Source organism: Caloenas nicobarica, chromosome 12 (assembly GCF_036013445.1).
Source record: "Caloenas nicobarica isolate bCalNic1 chromosome 12, bCalNic1.hap1, whole genome shotgun sequence".
Taxonomy (NCBI): domain Eukaryota; kingdom Metazoa; phylum Chordata; class Aves; order Columbiformes; family Columbidae; genus Caloenas; species Caloenas nicobarica.
Window position 1 is genome coordinate 22,658,289 of NC_088256.1, and position 27,200 is coordinate 22,685,488.

The 27,200-nt window shown below is 48.5% G+C and overlaps 2 protein-coding genes across 5 annotated transcripts in view; one reads left to right on the top strand and one right to left on the bottom strand.

Moving 5' to 3' along the window:
- HEPH (hephaestin) overlaps window positions 1-10,842 on the bottom strand; it is a 28,402-nt gene extending 17,560 nt beyond the window's left edge. For 2 of the 3 annotated variants that reach the window (XM_065643711.1, XM_065643712.1), the window contains exons 1-9: window positions 10,786-10,842; window positions 8,177-8,264; window positions 7,202-7,398; window positions 4,833-5,077; window positions 3,919-4,131; window positions 3,170-3,349; window positions 2,497-2,751; window positions 1,784-1,952; window positions 456-595 (exon numbers count right to left, since the gene is read on the bottom strand). In XM_065643711.1, coding sequence (XP_065499783.1) covers window positions 456-595; window positions 1,784-1,952; window positions 2,497-2,751; window positions 3,170-3,349; window positions 3,919-4,131; window positions 4,833-5,077; window positions 7,202-7,365 — 1,366 coding nt within the window. In that variant the 5' untranslated portion in view covers window positions 7,366-7,398; window positions 8,177-8,264; window positions 10,786-10,842. Of the gene's footprint in view, window positions 1-455; window positions 596-1,783; window positions 1,953-2,496; window positions 2,752-3,169; window positions 3,350-3,918; window positions 4,132-4,832; window positions 5,078-7,201; window positions 7,399-8,176; window positions 8,265-10,785 lie in introns of those variants that run through there. The other variant, XM_065643713.1, reaches the window with a different exon arrangement.
- A 254-nt stretch (window positions 10,843-11,096) lies between these two features.
- Window positions 11,097-25,696, top strand: LOC135993699 (heat shock factor protein 3-like). 2 transcript variants are annotated; one of them, XM_065643714.1, is made up of 13 exons: window positions 11,097-11,258; window positions 12,362-12,470; window positions 13,124-13,251; window positions 16,149-16,273; window positions 17,139-17,214; window positions 17,938-17,999; window positions 18,462-18,543; window positions 18,801-18,934; window positions 19,724-19,969; window positions 20,747-20,852; window positions 21,373-21,438; window positions 22,574-22,646; window positions 23,154-25,696. In XM_065643714.1, exons 1-13 carry the CDS (start codon window positions 11,139-11,141, stop codon window positions 23,480-23,482), a joined length of 1,656 nt encoding a protein of 551 aa, XP_065499786.1. In that variant the 5' UTR covers window positions 11,097-11,138; the 3' UTR covers window positions 23,483-25,696. The 2 variants fall into 2 exon arrangements, with proteins under 2 accessions (XP_065499786.1, XP_065499787.1); XM_065643715.1 differs by lacking the exon at window positions 11,097-11,258 and adding an exon at window positions 11,719-11,769.
- The last annotated feature ends 1,504 nt before the right edge of the window (window positions 25,697-27,200 follow it).

The following is a 27,200-nucleotide window of genomic DNA, read 5'->3' on the forward strand; positions in this document are numbered from 1 at the left end:
TTCATGTGTGATGCATTTGCCTCTGCACACTCTTCTCTCACCCTTCTTCATCACCCCCGCTGTTAGCTGGCTATAGCAGAGAGAACACCCACTTGGGAGAGGAAGGTTTTTTGTGAGAAACTGGGGTTTGGACCATGCCTTGAAGATGCTCACTCAGAGACACATAACTGTGAGCTCTTAGTGTGACCTGTTCAGCTCTAGTTACAAACACTGTACTGTGTCCCTTCACCCTTACTCCCAACCTCTGGAGACTGCCTGGCAGAAAAGCAATTCTGTCCATTCTAGCATTCCACATCCTAGGTCTGTTCCCCTCGCTCTTGAACATAACTGCAGTGAAACACGTCTGCGCCCCTTCCTGCACGCAGACGGGAGGACAGGCGCAGTGCACCTCAATACCAGCATTGTTCTCGCTGGCACTGAAACAGGATTTGTGTTGCCGTTGTTGTGATTCCTACCGAGTATCCCAAGGTGTTTCTCTTCTTCTGACCGCTGCTTTTCCTCACGGAAGCTTCCATCTGCATATTCCACATACTTTGCCTTCCAATAGACTCCTCCAATTCGGTAGGGGCTACGCTTGAAAAACTGCTCTGCAGGGCTAAATGCAAAAAGCAAACATCAGGTCATTTCTACAAAAATCAGTCCTGTTCTCCTGCTCCCTCCCCACACCCTGGCAATGCCAGCAGCATCTACACATCAAGCAGCTTTTCAGACAAGGCCAGTGTCTGTGGTTTGGAACCAGCACATCTTGTCTCTGCAGAGCCTTTTCATCCTCCAGACTGATCTGCCCCCTGTGTTCGGGAGCTCCTTGGGCACGCAGCCCTCCCCGGCTGAGACAGCGCATCCTACGGCACAGGTCTGAACCGCAGCTCTGTGCGAGATGTGCAGGAGAGGGCAGTGAACAAAGCTGCAGCGCAGCAAATGGAAAGGCAGTGCTAAAACACTAAGCTCTTCAGAGGCCAGGGGACAACTGCAATTGTAACTGAAAAAAACCCAAGCAACAGCTGTAAAGAGAGACTTATTTCCTCCACCACTGCCCTGTCCAAACACACAGACTGACAAACTGCCTTGCAGGAGAGGCACCTTAGTGACACGGCCAGCTCACAGATCTAAGGAGCTTTCAGTTCTAAGGTCTATATGAGAGCTGCTGCATGGCTTTGGGTAAATCATGAACTGCTCCACATTAACTTCTCCATCTGAAAGAGGTATATCCTCTCCAGCAGCTTCCCAGGGAAGGGAATGGAGGCAGAAGAATGCCTTTACTTCAGTCAGCCAAAGCCTGAATGGGAAACCATTCACTAGCTGCTATCACACCCACCCGACACGTGGGATGGAAGGCTGCGGTCCAGGTCACTGCATTTCATTTCCTAGAAATTGCTCGCTGCAGCAAGGCTGCACAAGAACGTATCTGCAGGCCAGCTCTGCCACCCTGTGTCTGCTGCACAATATGCTTTCTTCATAGCTCATCAAATACACGGACCTGTTCCCAGTCCGGCACGGCCAGCGGAAACGAAGGCCAGAGACAGAGGTGGCAGCCCGTGTTCTGCATCAGCTGGAACTCCTGGCAGCTGTGGGTAAGGCTGTGAACCCAGGACTGCTCTCAGCACAGTCCGACCACAGCAGCCTACATTTCCAGATGAGACGATCTGCCTTCCCAGGAAATGCTCTCCACACCAACTGCAGGCATGTATTTTGCTAACAAAGAAATGCCACATTTTCCTTCACAGCCTCCCCGACACAGACCAGAGGCTCCCAGACATGCCCTGGCCCCCAGCCGCCACCTTACCTGCCCGCCTCACTCAGCTGCTTCCCACTGCTCGGGTCCAGCCCCGAAGGTCCGTAGTCCCACTGCACCTCCTTGGCTGCTATGTAGTATTGCCGAACTCTCCCTGCCAGCTGGGGAGCCGGAGCTTGCCGAGAACAGGGCCGGACTTCATAGAGCGCTGCCATCCCAGCTGTCCGAGACACGGGAGGACACGAGTGCTTAACCCCCTCAGCCAGTCTGACCAGGCAACCAACACACTCCCACCTTCCTGCCACAAACCGGCTGTTTTTCCTCTCTTGTCCCAAAAAGCACACAGCTGGGAGAAGACAATTAGGTGGTTCTCACAGCAAGGAGGTTTTTGTGTCGGTGAGCAGAGCGTCTCGCCTTAGCTATTGGATGCGATGGAAGCACGGACAGAGAGCAAACAGAGCCTCCGCTGTCCTCAGGTATTCCAGGCAAGTGTCCCGGACAGGCACGGCCTCACCTCAGCTGTACCCAGCTTACTGTCTCCACCGCTGGCCAATGTGGAACATCACACAGCAGTTAAGCCATCCCCAGTAAGTCTGTCCTGCACATTAATAATCAATCCACCCCAATTCATACAAGACAAGGAATCACCCCCTTCAGCCAGGGACGTTTCAGTGGGATGCTGCCCACAGAAGGCACTGTCCCCTACCACACCGGGAAAAAAAAGGGACGCCACAGTGCGCAGGACATTCCAGGCTCTGCCTTACCTTGTATGTGATCATTGACCTGACAGCTCAGCAGCCACCTCCCGGGGTTGCTGGGGATCATGTCTGCTGTCACAAAGGTGGCTGGGAAGAGGCTGGCCACATCTGTCCTGTGGCCATGAATATTCAGTGTTTCTCCATGGAAGTAGGCTGTATGAACATCGATTTCATTGCCCATCCCAAAGAGGTGCCATGAAACGTAATCCCCAGCACACATCGTCACCTCAGGGAGGTTCCCAAACACGTAACCATTAATAGCTGCAAAATCAAGCAAACAAAAAATTGGAGATTAGAAAAGGGGCCTCCAGAGCTTCTGCCATTAGGTCACAGTACAGACACGTTTGGAGGACGGACCTAACCAGAACTCATCCTCCTCTCCTCGTTCTGGAAAGCCCAGCTCCACAAGTCACTCCTAACATGAAATGTATTCACAATCTCCAAACAACTAACACTCGCTCAAGCCAAAGATTAAATCAGAACAACACTCCATTTTTCTGGAGCTGCTGCACGGTCCCTGTGATGTTGTTTGCTTAGCGCGTGATCTCAGCCCTCGCTGTTTCCTTCCGTTCTGCCCACACTCCCACATGCAGCAGCAGAAAGTGCATTTCAAGGTCCCAGAGCACCGACCCCCGGAGCACCTGGGCAGCGGCAGTGGCTTCAGAGAGGTGACGCTCACCATGCATTTTGTTGCTCTCTTGGAACTCCTCATCTTCTTTGTCTACGGAGCCTGGATCTGTGCAGAACGACACGATGTTCTCATCCAGGTACCAGCTCAGGTTCTCATCCACCACACTGAACATCAGAAAGAAATCAATGTCCACATCCTGGCGCCTTTGAGAGCTTCCAGTCAGTATTCCTGGGGGGAAAGAAAAGATGAACGAATACCCACCCATGCAGAAAAGCAGATGTCAGTCAAGGGATTAAAAGACCAATAGAAGAGTAATTCTTATCACATAAATTAGAGACAGATGCTTTCCCCACCGTCCCAGCACAGCTCACTGCAGAGCTCCAGCAATCTCGCTCTTTTCTAACATACCCTGCTAACAGGTTTCTCACTCCCAAGCAGTTCTGCCACTGCACGGCTGAACCACAACACCTTTGGTGTCCTGACTCCTGCTGAAACCAAACAGTCCTCAGTTTTTTTAATACACAAAGTAGGTCTTGGACAAGATTCCTTCTTTTAACATGGATTCAAACAGCTCTCTCATGTCAAGAAGCCTCCAAGCTCACCTGCCCAGCCACTAAGGGATAAAGACAACGTAACGACCAGAACACAGGTCCTGTCTTCTCCAGTCAGGCTGCATTTTCCCATGAAGATGGGAACTGCCCACCCAGTATGTTCTCATCCTATCCTTGTTCAAGTCACCACAAAATCTTCACAGTATGAAACTGCAGCCCTCAGCTGCTTTCTCTTGGAGTTTTTACCCTTTTTGCATGTAAGTAATGGCCCAATTAATCCCGATGCAATGTCCTTTGGTGCATCGATATGAGAGTGGTAGATCCAGGTCAAGCAGTTTGGGTCATCAGCAGTTGGGCTGTGATCTTCAGGCACAGTCCAAGTGTAGGTGTAATTTCCTCCTGGGAAAACAGCATCATCCTTCTTCTGATCCTGAGGGGACATATCGGGATACAGGGATCCTAGAACAATTGAGCAACCACAACATCCATTCAAGAAGAGCAGAGATGTCCATACATGTAACCTTATACAGAGCCGCTCTCACTCAGAGAGCTGCATGCATATACTTGGGTAGAAGATTTCAAAGTGAGATTCAACATCCTGAAGCTGAAATAGTATTTAATCATCATTCTCTCAAAGAGAAACTGAGGCACAGAGCCACTGTAAGGCGACTTGCCCAGTAAACAGGTCAGCACAGTCAGAAAGATGATTCCTAGTCTGCCTTTTGCTGCTTTTCCTTCAATCCTCCCATGTGCCACAGACGGCCCCTCTACAACCTCCAGGGCTGCTTCAAACAGCAGATCTTTGCTCTCACACTTCACCATTCTTGTGAACTCCCTGAAGCTCCTCACACTCATGGCTCTTGTACTACAGCACTTCAAATACTGACCATAACTCTTCCTTCTGCACCAATCTCCACTTGCAAGCTTTGGCGGTTTTTCTAAAAATCCAGCCATCTGGGCTGTGAACTGCGCTGCCCAGGTCGGGAAACTCCTCCCAGACCCATGGACCTGCTAACCTGCCATCAGGAGACTTCTCTGAACACCCACGTGCAGCTGCTTTCCAGCAGCACAGCTCTGGGTAACCAAGTCTGCTCCTCAGTGCGCACCCCTAAGCTCCCAGTGACGAAAACCCAACTCTTTTATGGCAGCGGCTCATTTACCTTCAGAGTCTTTTTCGTAGAAAACGCCATGAGGATGGATTGTATATGGTCGACTAGCAAAATTTTTTAGGTGTACTTTAATGGTATCCCCCACTTCTGCTCTGATGACGGGCCCAAGGAACCCCAGCCAGCCGGGTTTGGGAATCTCGGTGGTGTACGTGGAGTCTCTGTATTGCTTATAGACAGATTTCTTGTACGTGCTTCCCACCCTGTCTTTGCCGGGCTGCAGGAATGTTGAGGCCTTGCTGTTAAATTCAGAAAAGCAAAAGGCACCATGAGTCACACATTATATCAAACAGCTGGTTGATGACATGCTAGAGTGACAGTGACACACAGCTTTCCCAGGTGAGCCCAGAAGCTCTGGCATTACACAGGACCTGCTGTGCTCTCCCCATCTGGAGTCTCCTCCTCCCACCGCGCTGGTGAAACCTGTGACAGAGACAGGAGCACTGGCCGCTGGACCCGTCTGCTTTCCGAGCACGTGAAACAACGGGGACACCGGCGCTCGAGCAGCGGGTGAGCCCGGGACCACGGCCTTGGTCCTGCTCCCGCAAACCCCAAGCGGGGAACGGGAAGGGTTGGGCTTCTGACAAACACGGCGCTGGCGCAGGGAAGAGCAAAGCCCTTCCCATGCCTGCGTCAACCTTCACTGGGCTTCTAGAAACTCAGTTCAATGCCTTTGTGGCATTTGCCGCTCAGTCACGAGAGAGGGGGAAGCTCCTGAGCTCTCTGGCCAAAATTCAGTCTAAAAGATGATTTTCTACTAAATGGATTCTGAGTTCCTTACAGAATGGCACACAAGTCAGGCAGGTAAGTACCCAGCACGTAACCGGCCTCCAGAGTTAAAACCTCATACAGGTACTAAAGTTCAACTCAAGAGTATATTTGCTCTTTATGGCTAATTCTTAGTAGATAAGAGATGAATCATGGTCCAGGTATTAGTGGGATTGGCCTAAATGAGAACTGAGGTTACTCCCCATCCTGCCCCCAGTATCAGTCACCCTACAGTGATATAAGCAGCCCTGAAACACAGGCAACCTCTAACGGTATCTCCTGGTGAACAGTTCAGACCAAAACGCGAAGCGTTGCCCTTGCCATGCAGGACTGCAGAGCGCTGGGCTCCAGACACACGGCCCAGAGCTCACCGCTCTGCGAAGAGTTCACACATCTTTCATTTTGCAGATCTGCCTCCTCCCCCTCCACCTCGCACATTTCTTCTCAACAAAAATTAAAATTCTGTAAGCATCTTACTACCTCTGTCATTCATATCACTATCACATCATTTTCTCATTGCTAGCAGTTTGGTTTCTGCAACCACTGCACAAATAAGTCCCATCAGCTAATTGTTTGCAGTGAAAGAACAGTTTTAAAACCGCTTTTAAGTTTAATGGCCTTGAATTTCATTTCATTCTCTTCATGTACTACAAGAGAAAGCAAACAAAACCCACTGCATTCATTATCACTGCAGGAATCAGTGACAATATCTTTGTTAATCCTGAATTTTGGGGAGTTTCCTTTCCTGTGAACTAATTTGTCTATTCAGCTTCTCCAGAGAACAGACTTTTCCAGGCCAAACTGACAGACCTTGATGTTTTCCTGTGAACCTCTCCTATTCCTGCTGTGCTGTACCTGAAAGATGTGTGTAAACCCGAGTGCTAGTTATTATGGAGGGGTAAATGACTGAGAGCAGGTCATGAAATACAGGTTATTTGCCATAGAAAATGGGTGGGAAGAAAAAAAGCACAAATGCCTTTAAAAAGCTGTGGAAAGCCATACAAAAAACCCAACTAACACCACTACCACCACCCACACACCTTGGAAAAAGGTTTGGTGTTTTCAAAACTAAAAACAAAACCTGTTTTTGTAGTGACTCAAAGTACTTATTGCAGTTCCCAGATTTACTTTTGCAACAAAAACAAAAATATTTTTCAAAACACCCCTAAAATTTCATTAAGGAAGTTCCATTAAGCCTAAGACTTGAAATTTCATTTGAACAAAAACAAGCTGGCTCTGTGAAGTCATTTACAGAGGTGAAAAGTCATCATGCCTCAGGATACACAAGCTGATCACCAGCTGGAACTCAGGAAAATGAAACCCCAGGGCAGAATACTGCACGATCTGTTCTGTTAGTGCTTTTACTTCCCTCTAGCACACGGGCCCTTGATGCTCCATTAAACTGACCATTCGTTCTCCCATTGATACAGTTTCTAGGTTTCTACCATAAAAGAAGTTAACCATTAAGCTCATGAAGACCAGACATCTACCAGACCGTGCCTCTTGCTTGCTTAGATGCCCCAGAACGCTTGCACAAAATTACTCATAAAATTACTGGTTTAAGCCAGACCCAGTTCTCGCAGAACTGAACATACGCGTTGTGCGCGATGCTCTGGTTGGCGAGGACGTTCCTTCCCATTGGCGCGTAGTTCCAGTCCAGCTCGTGGATCCCCAGGTAATAGACTCGGGTGACACCTCCAGAAGACGTGGGCGACAGCACGTGGATGGAAACCAGCAACAGCCAAAACAACCCCATCATAGCCTGAGGCGACGGCTGTTGCGGAGGTGATGCCTATTGGGGAGAAAAGAAAAAAAAAGTAATGAAACAGATGCAGAATATGACCACATGGTTTGAAAGTACTGGACATTTTGAGAGAGTACGAAAGAAAAAATCATGTAAAAGTCCTACTGGGATCATTACTCAAACATCCATGGGTTCTGAGACACAGAACTCACTCCCATACCAAAATTAACATGCAAGGAGGATGGAGGTTACGCCTTGCTAATCAGTCCCCAACACCACATGTGCTACTAACAGTTTGATTAACCTTTTTTTTTTTTTGTCTGCAGCACTCTTCCAAATGCTTTGTTCCCCAGTGTTGACAAAACACTGCTAATTCAGTAAGGCTTCCCCAGCAGGAGAGGAGTGCACAGATTCCCAGCAGCACCACATGAGCAGAAAAGGCACCTGCAAACCACGGGCTGTGGAACCGTGTCCTGGGGCAGAAAGCGCCGCTCACACGGGAACAGCAAGTGACTGGTTTTCCACCACCCCTGATGTCCCAAATCATCTTACAGGACCACATTCGAACCTCAAGGAAGTAATCCTGAGCCAGTATCTCTGTATTTTAAACCGTTGCCAAGATCTCTATTCTACTAAGCCACCTAATGAAGTGTGATTTAGTCACTACAAAGCAATTTTAAATGTTAACTTCTTTAAAGACTGCTCTTAAAGAGTGGTTCTCGGTAATCCAGGAAAGATCTCAAATGGGTTGCACAGGGCTTTTCTGCTTAGTCTAGTTCCATTAAATATTTTCCCCATGATTTAGATCACAAAGTAAGGAGCTTACTCATAAAACTTCCAATCAACACCAAGGTTGGAGTAAATAAGCACCAGAAATACTCTGAAGAGAGATCCAGGGCACGTTGCAGAAATGTCTGAAATGATCAGAATACAGCTTTGTAAATACAAGTTCAAAGAGCTACCTGTATGAAGAAGAAACTGAGACAATACGGGGCAGCAGAATTACACCAAAGGATAAGATAATAGCTTAAAGTTAAAATGGATGACAAACTAAATAAAAATCCACATGAAAATGCTTAAGAAAGACCTCATCCAGTGATATAATTAACAAAGCTGGATGCAACCAATAAACAAACTGTCATCTAAAATAGACATCCAGCTCTTGAGACAGAAAACAGCCACTTGGGAAAAGTTCAGCAGAGGGAAACAGAAAACAAGAGAATTAGAAAAATGTGACCTAGCACTTAAAGGAATCCATTTTCATTAACTTCAAAAAGAAGGGATTGCGACATAACATCATGTCAGACATGTAAAGGTTGTTTTTAAAGAGGTTGTCACTATTTTTTCTCCCCGTCTCTGGTGACAGCACCATGAATACTTCAGGTTTATTTGCAAAGCTGGATGTTCTGTGAGCTTTCAGCCAGCACGGCATTGCACCAGAACAGCTTTCCCAGTGAAGCTGTGGAATCTCACATGCCGTACCCAACACGCAGGATTCAACCCCAGCACACAGCAACGGACTAGATACCTTCCAAACCTTAGTCTGATTTCCAAACATGCTGTGCTGTCCTCAGAAACTAATGATAATCTATCAAGTATTACTGATTCCAAACAGCCATTACATTGAGAAGTTGAGAGAAAGCAACTCTCAATTTGGAAAAACCTTCTTTCCCCCCTTTCTCAGAAGGTGCTTGTAGGTGTGTGTGCAGGTCAGAGATGTTTTTGACCCATCGGCACAGGGCTCCAGCTCCGAGCGCTTCGGAAGGTCCCGGTCCCACGCCGGAGGAACCCGGGTGCAGAACAGCCCTTCCATGGCCCCAGCAGAGCCGGGACGGGGACAGCTCAGTCCCGCTGCCACACACTGTCCGAAACGCCACCGACCTGCTCGTGCCGCTGCTCCCGGGAGGTGAAACCCCTGCGCTCGCCCACTCCTTCAGCACCAACAAAGGGGTTTCAAACCAGGTTGCTCGGAAAGCTGCACCCGTGCTGTGTCACACGCACACCCCGTCACAGCAAGAGGCAGTGGTGACAGCAACCAGGAAGGACGGAGCCAGCGGCGCCACAGCCCTCAGCCCGAAACCTCCCACCCCGCAGGCACACGCCCTGTGGGAAGGGCAGGGGGATGCTCCTGACTCAGCCGGAGAAGTGGCCTTCTTGTCACCGCGGGCAAAGTCCGGAGGAGCAGCTTTCCGGGGTCAGCGTGCCCGGTGTGTGCGGAGGGCACCCCAAGGATCGCGTCGGCCAGTCACTGTGGGCTAATCTTTATGTCCTCTCATGTTAAGGAGCTTTACGAGCAATATCAAACCCTGGGAAAGGGCAAAGCTTAGACTTTATACCAAGGACAAACAGCAACTCTTAAAGTCGGATGTGAAAACTGCCTACTCAGACAAACCCCTGCTGCATCAGCCCGTGATTTCTACGTGGCAGAGTCCTTGCTCACCACATGAAAGCTCCACACTGCAGCATCAGTAAACTTATCAGATAAGTCAGACTCGACCAGAAGTCACGGCAGCTTGAATGCCTTGTGAGTGTGCTCTGGCGTTGAAATAAATCAAGGAGAAAGTCTTCAGGACAGCGTTACTGAGGCTTTACAGAACTCCCATCTGGACCTCAGGCTGGAGTTTGATGAAGACGTTGCACAGACCTCTGGCAGTTTTCAGAAACAGTAAAACAACACTCCTCACTGAACACTGACCTTAATGACTGATTGTGTTCTCACATCCTCTTCACAGAGACTAACCATTACTCATTTACTCCACTAGTGCAAGGTGAAAGAAATCAACAACCTTACATTATTTTCAAAAAAGTTAATCTTTCTTCAAAATGTATGCCTTGATTAAGGAAAACAAGAATAACCCAAACTTTTTATTACATTCATCCCTAAACCTTGCTGCTTCATAGCAGAATCCTTACTCCCAGGACTTCCTTTGGCTGATTCATTAGCAGTACAGGAACTGTGAACAAACAGAAAATCAGATTTCAGACTGTTTGGTATCAGGGCAGATGGAATGAACGTAGGTTCCTTCCAGACACCTGCCTGCAGATAAACCACTGTCCGAGAAAGAGGGAAAAAAAGAACTAAACGAATGAAAACCGCCTCACCGTTCCGTGCGGAGCGGGCGAGGACTCAGCCGGGCGACATCTCCGGGAGCCGCGGGACGATGCTGCAGCGCCGCGGGGACAAAGTCTGGGCTGTAAAAAGGGGCGAAGCCCCAGCCCGGCCCAGCACCGCCCGCTGCCGCCCGCCCCGCCGCACCGGCCCCGCACACGGGGCCCCGCCCCGCCTGGTTCCGGTGCCCCGCGGCCCAGCTCGGCAGGGGTTCGGTCCCCCGCTGCGCCGAGCCCCAGGAACGCGGCGGGAGCGGGGTGGGGCCGGAGCCGCGGCACGTGGGTGCCGGTGCGTGCCGGTACGCGCTGGTACCTGCCGGTACCTACCTGCACCTGCCGGGCGGGCGGGGCGCGGGCACGGCACGGCACGGCACGGCACGGCCCGGCACGGCCCGGCACGGCACGGCCCCGCCTGCGGGCCCTCCCGAGGGACGCGCGGGGCGGAGCGGCCCCTTTAAGGCGCCCGTGATGTCACGTGGCCGCGCGCCGCGCTCCCCGGGGAGAACAACAAGAGTCACGCCCGCAGCCGCAGGGCGGGGCGAGCGCGGGGGCGGGGCCAGGCGGCACGCACCAATGAGCGGCCTGTCCGGGCCGACGCCACGCCGCGCGCAGCGTCACGGCCGCCGTTGGCCGCCCCGCCCGCCCCGGCCCGTTGCAGCGGAGCGCGGCCCGGCCCGAGGATGCGGGAAGCGTCGGCGCTGCCCGGCGCCCCAGGCGCCGCCCCGGTGCCCGGCTTCCTGGCCAAGCTCTGGGCGCTGGTGGAGGACCCGCAGAGCGACGACGTCATCTGCTGGAGCCGGGTGAGGGCGGCCCGCGGGGCCCTGGCGCGGTACGGCCGGCCGCGGGGCGGGCAGCCGGGGCGGCCGCGGGGGGCGGCGCGGAGCGGCGCAGAGCGGGCGGGGGCCGGGGCGTCCCGGGAGAGGGCTGGGGGGTGGTGGGGCGGGGGCTGCGGGGCCCTGCGGGCGGGGCGGCGGCGGGACGGGGCCTGACGGGTCCCGGGGGGGCTCTGGTGTCCCGGGGGGGCTCTGGTGTCCCGGGGGGGCTCTGGTGTCCCGGGGAGGCGGCGGCCGCCCCGAGGCGGGCGGGGCGGGTCCCGGCGCGCACAGCGGGGCCGCGCGCGGAGGAGCCAGCGCTCCGAGCGGTCATTAACGCGGCGTTTTCCCCCGCACGAGGCGGCCGGTGCCCCGCTGCCCGCGGGCCGTGTCAGACGCAGAACGGTGACACCGACACCCTGCGGGGTTTGTCCCGGCGCTTCTGAATCACAGGGACTGCTCAGCTTTGATCAAAGCTTTGGCCTTTACAAAGGCAAAGGTGAAAAGAAATATGCTGGTTTCGATCTCTTGCTGAACAGCATAAAGACGATACAAAGACCTGCCCGGTTTCAATGAGTTTGAACAGGAGCATGCGATAAATCTGAAACGGCTTGTGTCTCAGTTACCCCTTTCAATACTGGGTTGTATTGTCCGAACTTTCGGTAACTCTGCAGTGTTACTTGGTTATTTTTGGTGGTGACATAGTCCGTACAAGGGAAGAATCTCGTCAGGAGCCGGGCAGCTCTGATCAAAGCAGATAAAAGCCCTCTAGTGGCATGAAGTCCATTGTGCAGTTTTTGTGTTTCCTGGGGACCAAGAGAGCAGCAGATACATGGAGGTTTAGAGTGATTTCTCTTTGGATTAAGATGAAAACAAATGCCCTATTCAATAGGAGTGTTCCACGTAACTATCCTTTTTGGATTCGAACTTTTTAGTGCAGTCCCAAAGTGCTCACACAGTCAGTTCCTTTTGCTGCGTGTTTTGCCCTTCCTTGTTGTAGGAACTGTCTCTGATTTATGGTCGTGACTTAGGAGCAACACTTTAGAAAACCTGTGCTTGTTCTCTAACAGTTGCTTTTGCTTGTTTCCTAGAACGGTGAGAACTTCTGCATTCTGGATGAGCAGAGGTTTGCCAAGGAGCTTCTCCCCAAGTACTTCAAACACAACAATATCTCCAGCTTCATACGACAGCTTAACATGTGTAAGCATCAGCTGTTCGTATGTATTCTTTCTGCCAGGTTCATTGCTACTTGGCATCAATTTGAATTTCTTTAAGCAAACCAATTGACTTGCCAGATCGTTCATCCCTGGAAACCTGAATTCTGGTCTCGAGTTTGCTTTACAAAAGAAGAGAGTAACAGTAGAGCTTGGCTTAGTCTTTGTATTCTATGCTTCAGCTCTGAGTCCTTTTGAGCAACGCCTATAAAAATATTTTTTCATGTGCTGCTACCCGAAGCTTGGGTAGAGTTCACCAGGTTCCAGTGGTCGTGGTAATGGTAACAACAAACCTGTGCGTACCCAGGGGAACACGGGCCGTATCTACACCAGTGCATCTAGCAGATGAAAAATGGCCCAGATCATGCTGCTGCCTGCATTGCTGTGTTGAAACAGGATTAGTCACACGGTTGGATCGAGATCATTTGGTGGTGTTGTGGTTGTGTTCTCTGGCTGTGAAGACCAGAGCAGTCAGATTGTTGAGCACCAGAGAAAAGCAACTTTGGCTGTTTTTCGTAGTTTCTGCTCCTAGTAACTGTAGTGCTGTAGGTGTTTCAGTAGCCCCAGGGTTTTCTTTGTCTCTGTGTTTTAAGTCAGCTTTGCACTGAAAGAAATGACTTCGTTAATCGCTCTCCACAGATGGTTTCAGGAAGGTGATTGCGCTGGAGAACGGTATGGTTACAGCCGAGAAAAGCTCCGTCATTGAGTTCCAGCACCCTTTCTTCAAGCAAGGGAAGGCACATTTACTGGAAAATATCAAGCGCAAGGTACAGTCTAAGCATGTATTTACTTAACTTTTTTTGTTATGAGAAGTTTTGTTATCAAGAGCGTGTCTGGGGGTTTCAAAGACTTTATAGCAAACAAATTCCATGTGAACCAAGGCTGTGCGTCAGGAAGCCTTCGTAACTCCCTCCTGCATGCCAGGCTAATGCTTGGCTTGGCCTCCTCAGGCCAGCTCTTGGACCAAACACACCCTGCTGTTGTTCAGCAACGCACTGGGGTAGAACCAGAGTCTTCACAGCTGTCAGACTAGAGCCTTTTTCCCATGGAGAGGTCATATACACAGCTACAGGTTAGTCTGCAGTTCTGCCAGCACAGCAGAGCTGGAAAGACTCACAGAGTGAAAGAAGTACAAGATAATATTCCTATTTGGTGCTTATTGAAAATTAGCAAGGGCTTCAGTAATCAGTTGATTTGGGAGAGTTGGTGTATCACAGAATCACAGAATGTTAGGGATTGGAAGGGACCTCGAAAGATCATCCAGCCCAATCCTCCTGCCAGGGCAGGAACACCCAGGTGAGGTTACACAGGAAGGCGTCCAGGCGGGTTTTGAATGTCTCCAGAGAAGGAGAATCCACAACCTCCCTGGGCAGCCTGTTCCAGTGTTCCGTCACCCTCACTGAGAAGAAGTTTCTTCTCAAATTTAAGTGGAACCTCTTGTGTTCCAGCTTGAACCCATTACCCCTTGTCTTACTGTTGGTTGTCATATTGTTCCTCCAAAACTATGCTGTCACTAAGCTACATTTTTATTAGCACTTCCCAGTTTTCTGTTGTACTTTTAGGCCTTGTCTGACCTGTTTCTTTCTGCACAGATATTTATCCTCTGTTGGCACATTACAGCCCATAATATCCTAGCTGCCAGAGAAAGATAGTACTGTGATATATCATGTTGACATTTGAACTGCAGAATCTTTTCTTTGGGATGCCATAATGTGGCAGCTACATTGCCCAAGTTAATAAAAGCACAGGGTAGGTTTGAGAGTCACAATTGTGTTTGGATTGATTCTCCACTGAGCTGCCTCTGCTCAGAACCACAATTGATTACAAGTAGTGGTTGGGCTGCCGCTCTGCCCCAGGCCGCGCTCCTTCCAGGGCTGCAGTCGCTGGCTTGCCGTGGCTCGCACCCGTTGTGCGGCGGGGCCGGTGACGATCGGCAGCACCGCGCTGGGTGGAGTGTTCTGGATGGGAGGACAAAAGCTTTAGTTGGTGCCAAGGACATTCATATGAAGCTGTTGAATAGGCTGGTGAAACATCCTTTGTTGCACAGGAAACGTTAGTGATGTTTTTGCAAAATGTCCATTAGTTTTTCTCTCTTTCACTGTCTGGAATGGAGTCATGTTTCAGTACTTGCTATGAGCTGGATTTCAAGCCTCTAACGGGAATGCAGGTTTGAATGCAGGACTTCCTTTATTTGCTCCCTTTCCGTGTTAGCTCTGCTGGCGTGTCTCAGTCCTGACACCCTTATTATCTAGATAGAGACTCTGAAGAAAGCGGTTCCTTGCACTTGGGCAGAATGTTTTAGTTTGGCCCTTTTTTAGAGGCAGACTGACGGCATTTGACATTTCCACCTGCTGTCTCCATCTTTTGGGTGTCTTCCCTGTGGAGAGGTGGGATGCTGGAGAGAAACCAGATGGCCAAGAGTTTAATTTGGGATACAACTCAGCATCAGATGTTATCCTCAACAAACAGTGAAGCATCTACAAATGCAGACAGAGGAGAACTGTCAGGCTGCTCAGTCCATCCTTTGTAACACTGGGTTATGTCAAGAAAGTGATTAGTTGTTTCTGTGGAGCGATTGCATAAAAATTCTGCCCTGTTTCATCATGAAGTGATGTGATGTTATTTTATAACACTGGAGGTTGATTTCTGACCATCCCATTCTCCTTTGGAAAAAGGAGAACCTCCTGCGTGGAGGTTATCTAGTTATCTAGGTTATCTAGGAGGTTATCTAGTACTTCAGCGGGCCGGTCCCAGGTGCTCTCACCTCCATCTTGGAATTTAGTAGAACAATAAGAAAAATCACAGCATGCTGTAGGTTGGAAGAGACACCTGATGTGACTCCTTTTCATTCAATTATGGTCGGTATTTGGCTAAATGATATTTAAAATCATGCCCACGAATCTTAGACATGTCGTTCAGACGTGTGATGTTCCAGACCCATCTTCTTCAAAATCCTGAATCCTGTGTTAGCCATCAATGCCAGCACCACAGAGAGAGTTGTTGAAGGAACGGGAAAATTTGGAATATGGAAGTGTGGGGAGTACAGAGTGAGCTTTTTGCTTTCTGCTGACTCTCCTGGCATCATTTGAGGAGATGGCGGTCATGGATTCTGCTGTGGCAGAAAAGCAGCTTGGACTCTTGACTTGCTGGAGACAAGTCTCCACAATTTTGAGATGTCATTGAGTGGAAAGGTAATAGAGGGAATGCCGGTACAGGAATGTGCTATTCAGGTGGTGTGGGACAAATTTTCGAATCGAGTAGGATGCATATAAGTAGACTTTTTTTTTTTCTTCTTTTTTTTAAACCCTCACCTAAAAGGAATATGATATCTTGTTCTTACTCCACTCTGGATTCCCATTTGGTTTTGGCTGGTGTCTTGTTCTCTGACACTAGAGGGCAAGCTGCCACCAGAGCTCTCAGAACCCCTGGGAAGGCCGTTTTCAGTCAGTGGTAGGTTTGTGTCATGGGTTACAATGGTGAATATGCTGTCTGCACGTACAAAGCGCTAATCTTGTGTTTCCATTGACATCCTGCTTATTTTCAGACTGCAGACAGTCCTAAGGGCTGCCGTCTATCGCATCGCGGTGTAACTACACTGTTCCTGTAGGAAGGAGCGTGCAAGGCACTGTTCATAGTAAAGCATGTGTAACCTGGTCCCGTTTAGGTATCTGCAGTAAGAACTGAGGATCTCAAGGTCTGTACCGAGGATTTGCACAAAGTGCTCTCTGAAGTCCAGGAGATGCGAGAGCAGCAGAACAACATGGACGTCAGACTGGCCAACATGAAGAGGTAGACTCGCCTGTTTCGGGGACACTTACACGTTGAATGTTGGTTATATCTAATGGAGCTTGACTCTAAATGTGGGTTTCATTTGAACTGGAAACAGGTGAAGCTATATTTTTTTCGAAGAATCGCCATTCCACCTCACACAACATTCTGAACCTTGTTTGTTTTCATAATTCAGTAACATAGCAGAGATTAAAACTGGGAGTCTGTTGACTATCTTGAAATTTCGTTTTGGTTGCCATGACATGTAGTAGTTTTTTAGGGCGATTAAAGCATTTCCTTTTCTGAACACAAAACAGGGTTAGATGCAGAGAGGAACAGAGAATTAGTGTTTGGTTTTCTTTCTAATTGGAAGTGGCCTCAGCATGTCCTCATCTCTTCCTCCAGATCATTTTTGTACAGACACTGGTAATTCTTTCAGATCATTGGTATGCAAGCAGTTATCAACCAAAGTTCAGGAGATACCTTCACTCCACTCCCTCTGTTCCTTAAAAACAACAAAAATCACCAAAACCAAACACAAACTCTAAAACTGCTCTGAGGTGGTTTGTGTTACACTCAGCCTGTTTCCAAACACAAGTCTTTATTCTAAGGCTTTGAAGGAATACCTCAGATCGAGGTGATTGGTGGAGCAGCAGAGGATGAGGATACCTTTATTAGTGAGTGTTTGGTCCTACCTGATGGAAAACGGAGTTAAATTAGCCCAGAGTTTATGCTAGTGGATCGAATTAAGCAGTCGTTAGTTATCCACAGAAGGAATGTTGCCATTGGTCCTGCAAGGTACCGTGAAAGTTTGAAAGCTATAAAACTAGAGTGTATAAAGTAAACTCTGTTCATCCTCTGTCTTCCGATTTATTCTGCATTGCAGAGAAAATAAGGCCCTGTGGAAAGAAGTGGCAGTTCTAAGGCAGAAGCACAGTCAACAACAGAAGCTGCTGTCTAAGGTACCATTGCAGCATCTTCAGTGCTACCATCCTTACTCCTGCCTCTGCGACACTCGATGGCATTCTTTGCTGATGTAGAATGACAAATGACACAGACTGAACAGGCTATTTTAATACAGCACAAAGAAAATGTTCACAGTTCCTGAGTGTCCCTCCCAGAAGTAGTGCAGTAAAGAACCACCATCAAAATACTGAGGAAAAGTCTTAGTGAGAAGGATGTCACTGTGTTTGGAGTCTCAGTGCATCTTATTTGGAGAGAAATCAGGACACCAAGCTGACCTGGGCTAACCATGGGGCTGGAGGCAGAGCACGGTGACAGGAGCCTGAAACCAGAGAGCGCAGGGACACGGGCTGGGCTCTGGGAAAGATCTTGAACCACTCAAGAAGTCACCCTGGAACCCAGAACCTATAGGAGCTTCTGCACTGGAACAAATTTTCTCTGATTATCCCTCAGCTGTTTTGGTCTGGAATCCTCTAGTGTCTCATGGTGTTATATCGCATTTTAAAAAAAAGAAAAAAGAAATGTCCAAGCGGGATAAGTTTTCAATGTCCTTTGTAACTATAATTTTGGTTTTTGAGATACAAACACAAATGGATATTCAATTAACCTATTAATTTCAGTCACGTAACTACATAATTTTATAGTAAAGTCTGATTTAATAATTTAATAAGAGGATTGCTATGCTGACCACTTGGTTTTGGTTTTTTGTTTTTCCTTTTTAGATTCTTCAATTTATACTAAGTTTGATGCGAGGAAATTATATTGTTGGGGTCAAAAGAAAAAGGTAATTACTAGATAGGTCACAAATCGGTGTCAGATGTGAATTATAGGGATAAATCAGCTTCTAGAAGCAAGATACTTTTCTTAAAGTGCATAAAGAACATTTTTATCATTTGTGGGTTTTATTCAAACTTGAGAAAGCTGATGGTAGTTGAATAAAGCATGAAATAAAATATTCTTCTTCCTTATCACTAAAAAAAATGGGTGGAAAGAGAATATACTGTACAGTTTAGATTTTGAAGGGCATGTTTGTCAGAAATGGTAACTCTCTTAAAATTTGCAAATGTGACTGACTTACTACAAAGCAAAGGCCTGTTTAGAATGCAGCCAGTCTGCAGGACACCTCAGAAATAAACACTTCCAAAACCCAGTTTTCTCAGAAGTAAAAGAATAGTTCTTACCGTTACTGCACATAGTGACAGCATTTTCCCGCAGAGCGAGGTGCTGAAGCCGTGTTTTGTCTCAGGTCTCTAACGGATGCTGCGGGTGCTTCGCCTTCCAAGTACAGTCGTCAGTTCGTCCGCATCCCGGTGGAGAGCGGCCAGGCAGTGAGTGTGCGGGCAGCGGGCGGGCAGGCTGCGGACAGGCATCTCACACCGTTGCAGCTGCCGATACCCTGGTCTTACCAGCAAACGCGCTCTGTTTTGAAATGGGCGGCTTTAAAGCGTTGCGCTGTCTGCAAAGGAAATCAGTACAACTAGTCTTAGGTGAAATCTGGGCAGGAAATGGAGCGGGAGGAATGGAGCTTCAGCACTGGCAGAGTCAGAGCTGTGGGTTTGCTCATTCTGTTTGCTGTATCCTGCAGGTGACTTTTCCCGAGCACGGTGCAGATGATGAGGATGGCAGTGGTACAGGTCTCATCATTCGAGATATCACCGATACCCTGGATAATGCCGGCGACGGTCTGCTTGCTGTGGCACACACCAGCGGCAGAGCCAGGTGTGCGTGCAGGATGGGGAGGCGTTTGTGCTTAGGCTGTTAACTGGGTGGTTGCAGTAGTGTTGGTGAGCCACACGAATTCTGGGAAACGGCCTCTGGATTGTTACTCTGTGCTTGAGAGGCCTGTTTGTAGGCTGACTTTTTTACAGCAGGTAGCATTGGTCATGGTCAGCAAAGCCTTTTAAGAGCTCGTGTCTCTTCAGGAGTGCCTGAAGGCCTGTCCATCTGATTGGGACTCATTTAATTTGCTGAGGCTTTTCTGTCTGTTCAACAAATAGGCACATACTTAACTTTTTGACTGAACAGGGACCTGAATTCAGGTATAGTTTACCAATAAGCAAACCCAAATGTATATAGATTACTAATAAACAAACCAAGATATGTATAGTTCTATCTTCAGCTTCAGTAGTTCTCTGTCCTCAGATTCTTGTGGAAACCCATTTAGTTCTTAACATTTGGAGTGAAATACGGACTGACTTGGAATCTATTATTTCCTGAGATGCTATGCTATGAGTTTTCCTTCTGCGTGATGTCCGTGTACTGTTGTGCTGTCTTTGAGCTGGGGCTGTTTTGCTCTGATACGTGCTACCTGCCTAAACTGTAATAAGAGATTTTTCATCTGCCTTTAGGAAGGCACTTTCCTTCTTTTTCTAAAGACTAGTTGGTTATTTGAACCCTTGACTTGCTTGACCTTACTAAGTATTAAAATTTGAGATGCTAAACTTGCAATGAGTAGTAATGTAGCTGATGAATTCTCCTGTATGTTGTTTCTCTTTGGTCACATTTTAGAGAGACACAGACAGCTCTGGATCCTGGCTTACCGATTTGTCAAGTATCGCAGCCAAATGAGTTAAATTATGCAGAACCTATCCCACCAGTTCATATAAATGATGTCAACAAGTCCAGCGAAAGAGGAAATTCTGCTGTGGAGCTCCATGCTGCACAACCTACTGCTCCAGAAGACCCCGTGTCCGTGATTGACTCCATCTTGAACGAGAACAACCCTGGAAACCAAAGTGACCCTTTACTGGACAGGTATTCGCTTGTTTCTAGAAACGGTTTTGCTGTTGTGCTCTTGTGGGATCTTCTCCAAGTTGTAGAGGATGTTTAGCAGAACACAGTGAATTAGCTTTTTAAATGTCGATGAACTGAATTTTCTGCCTCTTTGTTAGTAGGTCTTGGAAAAGGTAAGTGTTAGTGTCATAGACGAAAAGCAGGACAAGTCATGTGTCTGACAGTGTGCCTGGCTTCTGATGTGTCAGTCTGAGCTTGGTGAGGTTGGCGTCACATCAGCCCGTGTCCCCAGCTGCTGACACTGCCAGGGTGGTGGTTTCAGGAGGGCACCGTGCCCCCCGTTGTTCCCGATAACAGGGTACGGATTTGTGTGGGTGCTGGTCTGATGTGTCGCTGTCGTGTCCTTTCTGTGCCCCTCGTTTTTGCAGAGGTTCGTGCCCCTGTGCGGTGTTGGATCAGACTCTGCAGGCTGTGCTTCCACACTCGGCAGACCTCAGCATAGGCCGATGTTGGTACATAGGCTGGGATCTGAGAACATTCAAAAGATATTAAAATGAAGGAGGAAGCAGGTGTGGAAGGGGAGCTGCATTTTGGTATGCTGCTGTTGGTACCCTTGTGTTCAAACAGCCTTCTCCTGCCTGTCCTCCAGAGAGCTGGACCGTGACAAGTGATGCAGGAGCGCAGTTTCATTCATTTGCCAGTCAGCTGTTGTGTTTGTGAGCAGACTGCCTTGTGCTGCAGAAGAAGGCCATAACTGCCCACTGTTCCTTACAGTACTATATAATTTTGTCTTTCTAGAGAAGAAATTCAGGATTTTCTTAATTGCATTGATGCCAGCCTTGAAGAACTTCAAGCAATGTTATCTGGGAAGCAGTATAACTTTGGTTCTGAAGGTTTCAGCGATGTGAGTGTCTTTTCATTTTTTCTGATTTCTGAAAAATACTGATCGGAATGTCTTATGAAATTTACTGGTTCATTCCATGTTGTAATGGGCAAGAGGGGGTAAAATCCTGAAAAGCTAATAGTTACGGATAGGATGATACATAGTCAGTCTAGGAGTCTAACAATGTACAAGGTAACACTGAGAGCCTGTTCAGTTCATATGGTATTTGTTATACATAATTCAAGGGGAAAAAAAGAAAAAAATTGGACTCACTTCTTCTCAAGCTTTTGTGATGTATGACCACATCCTGATTACATGTTTGATTCTGCTTTCTGATATGGGATGAAGCTCTGCCGTACACCTGGAATCACTGGGCAATGTCCTTTCTGCCCCGTGACACAGTTGTGCTGCTCGGGCCCCGGAGCCGCCCCCGCCCGGCGCTGCAGCCGCAGGGCTGAGCCGGGTCCTGCTGCTCTGCCAGGAGCACCCTCAGGCTTGCTTTAGGAACATTATGTGACGTATGGTCTGGTTTTCTTTTCAGACACTTAATCCTGAGCTGCCAGCCCTGGATATGACCTTGGTGGAAGCTTCCCCTGGTATGGAAAATGTAAGAGTAAGATTTGCTTCTCTGACAGGGAGGGTTAATACAATGTTGAGACCTGAATTTTGCCTGATGCAATTTGAGGGTCAGGACTGGACTGATAGCACAGGAGGAAACTGCCCTTCTATCTAGTCCTGCTGACTTGATGTTTTCAGTCATCCCCCTTGGCACATATGAATTTAAGGGGGTTCTCAAGATAATTTCAAGTCTTGCGTTCCAGGCTTCAGTGATGCCTTCAGTGGAGTGCTTTAAACTGCCACTTTGCTTTCAATAACGTGTTCCTGAATATGCCTGAGAACATCAGGAAGAGGGAAACAAACTGGTGTCTGTTCAATCAGCCCTGTGTATTGAGGAACTTTTTTCTTCCTTTTTATTCCTTCTGTACCTTCTGTTTAGAATGAAGCAGCTACAATATCTAGTCTCATCTTTGCCTAAGTGTGTGAGAAGAGTTTCTTGGTTTGTTTCTCCTGGCCTCAGAGATTCCCATGATGTTGTTTAGCCAAGTAATAACTAGGTCTGGGGTTATAGTTCAGGTTAGATTGCATCTTCAGTCCATCTGAAGACGGAAGGAAAAGTACTAAATAAAAAATATAATGCAATATACTGTATTTATTCTGAATATGGCTGTATGGAATTTCCTCAGAGGACGTACAAAAGTTCAGTGCAAGTTTACTTCTCTTGGTCCAGTTCCTAGAACTGACTGGTGTTTAAAAAACCAAAACCCACCAACCTTGCAAGTGTCACTTATTTTGTAGTTCTGAAATAATACTTAAATTAGAACTTCCCAGTCATAAGAGCTTAGACCACAACTGAAGTAAAATGCAGCTCTGTTCAAGCAGTGCTTGCAAAATTTAATTACATTGATGAAATCTTGTTTAACAGTGTTACTCCAACAAGGCAGACTATAATAAAGGTTCTGGTTTGGAAGGTAAAATAAATGTTTACTAGTCAGAAGCTGTTTGGCTTTAGTAAGTGAAGTTTGCCAGTATTGTTTGCTGGCCCATGTGTGCAAAGATGGGCTTGTTGGTCAACTGGTGCATTGCTCTTCCCTCCTTTCACCTTTTATTTTGTGAACCTCTCAGTGAAGACTTGGATTTTGTTGTTGTTGAGCATTCTGTCTTATTCTCTGTCCATTTTGCAGATTCAGATTGCAGACCTGGCAGAGGGCACCGAAGATCTGGGAGCGAGTGAGAGAGCAACAGCAGGGAGCAAAGGTGAGCAGGAGGGAGCGCCAGGAGCTGGGACAGCTCCAAACTCTTCCAAAACTGCACATTGACATGGGATTTTTGTAGCCTGTAATACAGTTTATGTCTTCCTTTGGTCTGGGCTTAAAATTTTTGTGAAGACTGGGAGTTTGACTGACCTTGATGTGCCTCAGTCCTAAGAGGCGCCATGCTGTGGCCCATGTTGGCGTTGACCGTCTCCTTTTCCTGCACGTGAGCAAGTGCCGCGGCAGGGAGCAGAGCGGCCAGCGTTCCTGTGCACGTTCCGCCGTGGGGGCTGCAGCCCCGGCAGCTCAGAGCTGCTGGTGTGCTCGGTGCCGCCGCGCTGCGAGGGCTGCGGCCGTGCTGGGGGCACCGGAGCCGGCGTCCCCGCAGCTCGGAGCTCAGCTTCAGGGAACCGAGTTTTGAATCAGCCTCTCCCGTTTTCCTTGTCTTGAGTAAGAGCCTTCCCTGAGGTGACACAGGAGCCTGGAGTCTAACCTGCTTGTTTCCCCTCAGATATGCAGCTGATCCAGTACAGGGCCAACCCTCTGCTTTCGTTATTTGAAGAACTACCTTCCAGTGAAGCCGCAGGGAAGCTGGAGGATCCGAAAGACCTTCTGCTGCCACCCCTGGAGGAGAAACCTGCTCTTCATCCTCCGTCGGGCAGCGGAACGGCCCTGCCAGCAGCTCCGGCCGGCCCGGCTGAGCCCCTGGATGCGCTGGGAGTGGGGGACGCACCGCTCCTCGCCGAAGATGGGAACGGGGAGTACAAACTGTTCCCGCTCCTGCTCCTCAGTCCTGTCGCCAACTTCATAGAAGAGGCCTCCGAGATAGAAACTTCTTGAACTCTCTTAACATCTGCAGCTGCCTTGGTGCTGTGGAACAGGCTACAAAGGCATGGATCAGCAAGACCCTGACCTCCCTCGCCTGCCTCCTGGGTGCCACGTTCTGCACCGGCACAGGAAGGTTCTTTCTGCAAGCAAAGAGCACACCTGGAAAAACTGAAAACAAGCTCAGAACGAGCTGGTGGGAGTGAAGGCACCAGGTAGGGAGTGAGAACAACCTCCCTGTAAACGTACCACAACGTATTCCTGAACTTTTTATCCAATATCCTTATTGCACAAGGAAATCTGTTTGTATCCTGTTTGTAAACTTTGGTTGGGGTTTTTTGTATTGTTTGTTGTTTTGGTTTTTTTTCATTTTTATTAGCTGAATAGTAATGTGATGTTTAATATTTTAAACGTGTGTTTTACCCTTCTGAGAGCCTGTTTCAATAGTGGCTTGTCTACTGTTTGGAATTAAGATTTTTTTTTTTTTTTTTAATTTTGTTTTTAGTTTGAGATTTGGTTTTTTGATAGTTTGTGGCTACAATTGTTTGCATCTGCTTAGATCACTTTCTTACTCCTAGATTTGCTCCTAGGTACAGGGAACGTTTTTCCTATGGAAAATTACATTTAACTGCAGAATATTACTTTTTAACATGCTGACACGCATCCATTGCCACGGATCGTAGGTGTTGTGGTAGGAAGTGCTTGCCACCCTGCATACGCTGATTTCTCATGCACATTGCATGGCGGTTCTAGGGTAACTTGCACCTCGCTCGCACGTCATGTGTCCTCAGAAATTGTGAGTAGAACCGATTCATGTCCGGCAAAGTCCAGCAGCTGCCCTTACAACGTGGGGGGAAGGAGTCGTGGGGTAATGTGCATTGACACAGGACAAGGACGTACCTTCAGATTTCTCTTCTGTTTGCGGCAGCTCCTTGTTCACCTGACCCTCTGTGAACACTGGGCTTCTTCCTGCGTTTTCTGCTTGTGGCATCTCACAGCTAAATTAACTAGATGCATTTGAGTCCTTTGACAGCGAATTACAAAAACTAGTGTCTGCTTAATCAAAAAATCTTTCCCCAAAACTCTTCTCCACACTGTTTTCCTCAATTCTTTGAGCAGCTGTAACGCAGACGTCAGTCCCTAGTGTGGCTGGATTGGCACCTTCTCCTTGGCTGACCCAGGTTTGGAGCCGTCTGCCCACAAACGTGGAACTCGCTGTGGTGACACGAGACTGTTGGGGCTCGGAGAGGCCTGGAGGCAGGGAGACAGCCCCTGGGTAACGTCACAGGATATTTCCTACCAGCACAATTACTTGAAATTTTTTTCAGTTTTAGGAATTCAAGCTACCTGTGGGCTTTGTTCTCTCCGAAGTTTCTGAACTAGTATGTTTTGAGATCTTTTATATTCAAGAATCCAAGTTAATCTGATGTTCTAAAGCCTGCTAGATAATGCACGTTATCTATGCTGGCCTTGTTTAATTGGATTTGTGCTTAATTGGATTTGTGCTTTGTTGTCCAAGCCTTTGAGTTGCAGAGGATCTTCCTGCTGTGTGTACGTGTGCAGTGCCCTCACAGTGTCATTTTATTCCTGTGCTTCTGACTGTTCTTTACCTCGTGACCCTTCACGTTTGTATCTTTTGAATTGCCTTTTGCCATGTATGTCTTATTCCAGCCTTTTCCAGGCTTTCTTTTGCTTACTTCTTGAGACAAAGGGCTGAATAGTCTCAAGTTTTCGTGAGCTAAAGGGAGAGGAGCAATGAGTGAACTGCATATGTCTGGGGTCTGCTGATTTTTCATTTTGTCCCAAAGGCCTCGATTTTGCCAAGAGCGAAACAGTAAAAACCAGAGTGTTTTCTGTGCTGTTGTGACAGCCCAGCGCAGACAGCAGTGTTCTCCGGGAGGCTGATCTCTAGCGCTGGAGGCTGGAGCAGGTCAGGCTGTGGTTCTGCTGTGGGTCACTGTCATGTTCTTCCGTCATGGAGTCCTCTGGTCTCAGTGCATCTCCCCGTCAGATACTCGATCTGATCGTGTAATAGGTTTTTAATACACTTTATCTCTTAAGAAACCAAGGCTCAAGAAAACTGCAAATAAAAACTTGTGCATCCGTGTCTGATTTATGTACTGGTCTAGGAAAAGAATTTATTTGTGCAAGTTTCCTGAGAAGGACTGCAATGGAAAGGGCAAGGCTGAACAGCAAGAAAAACCCACATGCTGAAGTAATTAAACTCAAGAATTGCAAAACCATTACTGTGTTTTCTGTACATTCTTTTTGTGTGTGTTCCTGTGTGTGCCAATATTTCCCAGAGCTGTTTACCACGTTTGTCGGAGGGGGAGCTTTGATGCTCTCCGGGGATCTCATTATGCAGCTGCTGCTGGTTCAGAAATACCCGAAACGCTAAGGTTTGCCTGGCGCCTGTTCTCAGAGCTGTCAGCCTGAGAAACAAGGGAGTTTGGGTTTATTATCACATGAACCCGTATTCCGCGTCCCCTGGGACTGGCGGGTGGGAAGGGGGTGACCAGCAGTGGCAGCGAGGGCCGGGCTGGGGGCTCCTGTTGGGTGCTGGTGGGAGACGGGCTTGCAGTGAAAAGCTCCCCGGTTGACAGCTACAAGTCATGATGGTTTGTGTGCTGTGAAACAGCAACTTCAGGAACCTGCTGTACAAACAAGTGCTTCTCCTTTCCTTTTGGAGACAATATTTCAGCTGGGATGGGACAGCCAGGTAATTCTTTCCCCGTCACTCAGCCCAAGCCCTGTGCCAGTGGCCCTGTGCCTGCCTGCGGGGCCAGCTGGGCATTGTCCCACTGTCCTTTCCCAAACAGCCATTTCTCAGCGGGGCTCTGCCAGATGAAGTGCACCAGAGTTGTGTTCTTTATGGACTCACTAAGAGAGGCCTTCAGCTCTGCAAGGTATTGCTTAAAGCACTGTTTACAGGAGATAACAGGAGAAGGAATGAGGGAAGAGCACAGACAACCTCCAAGCAGAGCTCTGAGCCGGGCTGGCACACTGCAGAGCTGTGCCGAGGTGCCGGTTGTGTACGGTTTTCCTAGAAGTCAAGATCGTTTATGGGAAAACGTGCTGTTCCACTCCAAGGTCAGGACGAGGACACAGCAGCGGTGCCGTTGCTGGGAGCCACAGACAGACCCCGTTGGCATCAGCTGGGTACGTCTGTCTGCGGCCAAGGGAGCCCTGTGGCCCAGCACGGCCCGAGCAGCATAGGGGGCAGGTGGCCGCGACCGCTGACCCCTGGGCTACGACATCCCACTGGTTGGGACCATGACACCACTGCACCCCAGTGCACAACCGGTTTGTGTCACCAGGAGCACAGTTGCTTCACCACCATGCAAGTTTCCTTCCTCCTCCAGCACCAACGTGCATGGCAGCTGCTTTTGCTTCTCAGATTTAGTGTCCTGTGTCTGGGGAAGGAAAGGTTCTCCTGCTTGACTTTCCTGTGCTGAGAATTTACAGAACACGCCCAGGCACAGTAAGCACCATGCAAGAAGGTGCAAACTGCCCCTCACGTGCTGCTTTTGCAGTTATTTTTCATGCTGTTTCAGACAAGCCCCCCCGCAGACCATGGCAGCCTGGCCATCCACCTTTTATCTCATATTGCTTTGCGCTTGCCAGCTCAGAGCTTTCCAGAATACAAGAAAAGCTTATTTTGAGCTGTCTCTCCTGGACTGCACGGTGCTTCCTCATCCCGTCCTTGCTCAGTGCGTTACTGGCTCCTAAAACA

Excerpts from the sequence above, each read along its gene's own strand:
- LOC135993699 (XM_065643714.1), top strand. The coding sequence starts at position 11,139 with ATGCGGGAAGCGTCGGCGCTGCCCGGCGCCCCAGGCGCCGCCCCGGTG. Across the intron at positions 11,259-12,361 it reads ACGTCATCTGCTGGAGCCGG|AACGGTGAGAACTTCTGCAT; the intron begins GTGAGGGCGGCC and ends CTTGTTTCCTAG. Across the intron at positions 17,215-17,937 it reads AACAGAAGCTGCTGTCTAAG|ATTCTTCAATTTATACTAAG; the intron begins GTACCATTGCAG and ends TTTCCTTTTTAG.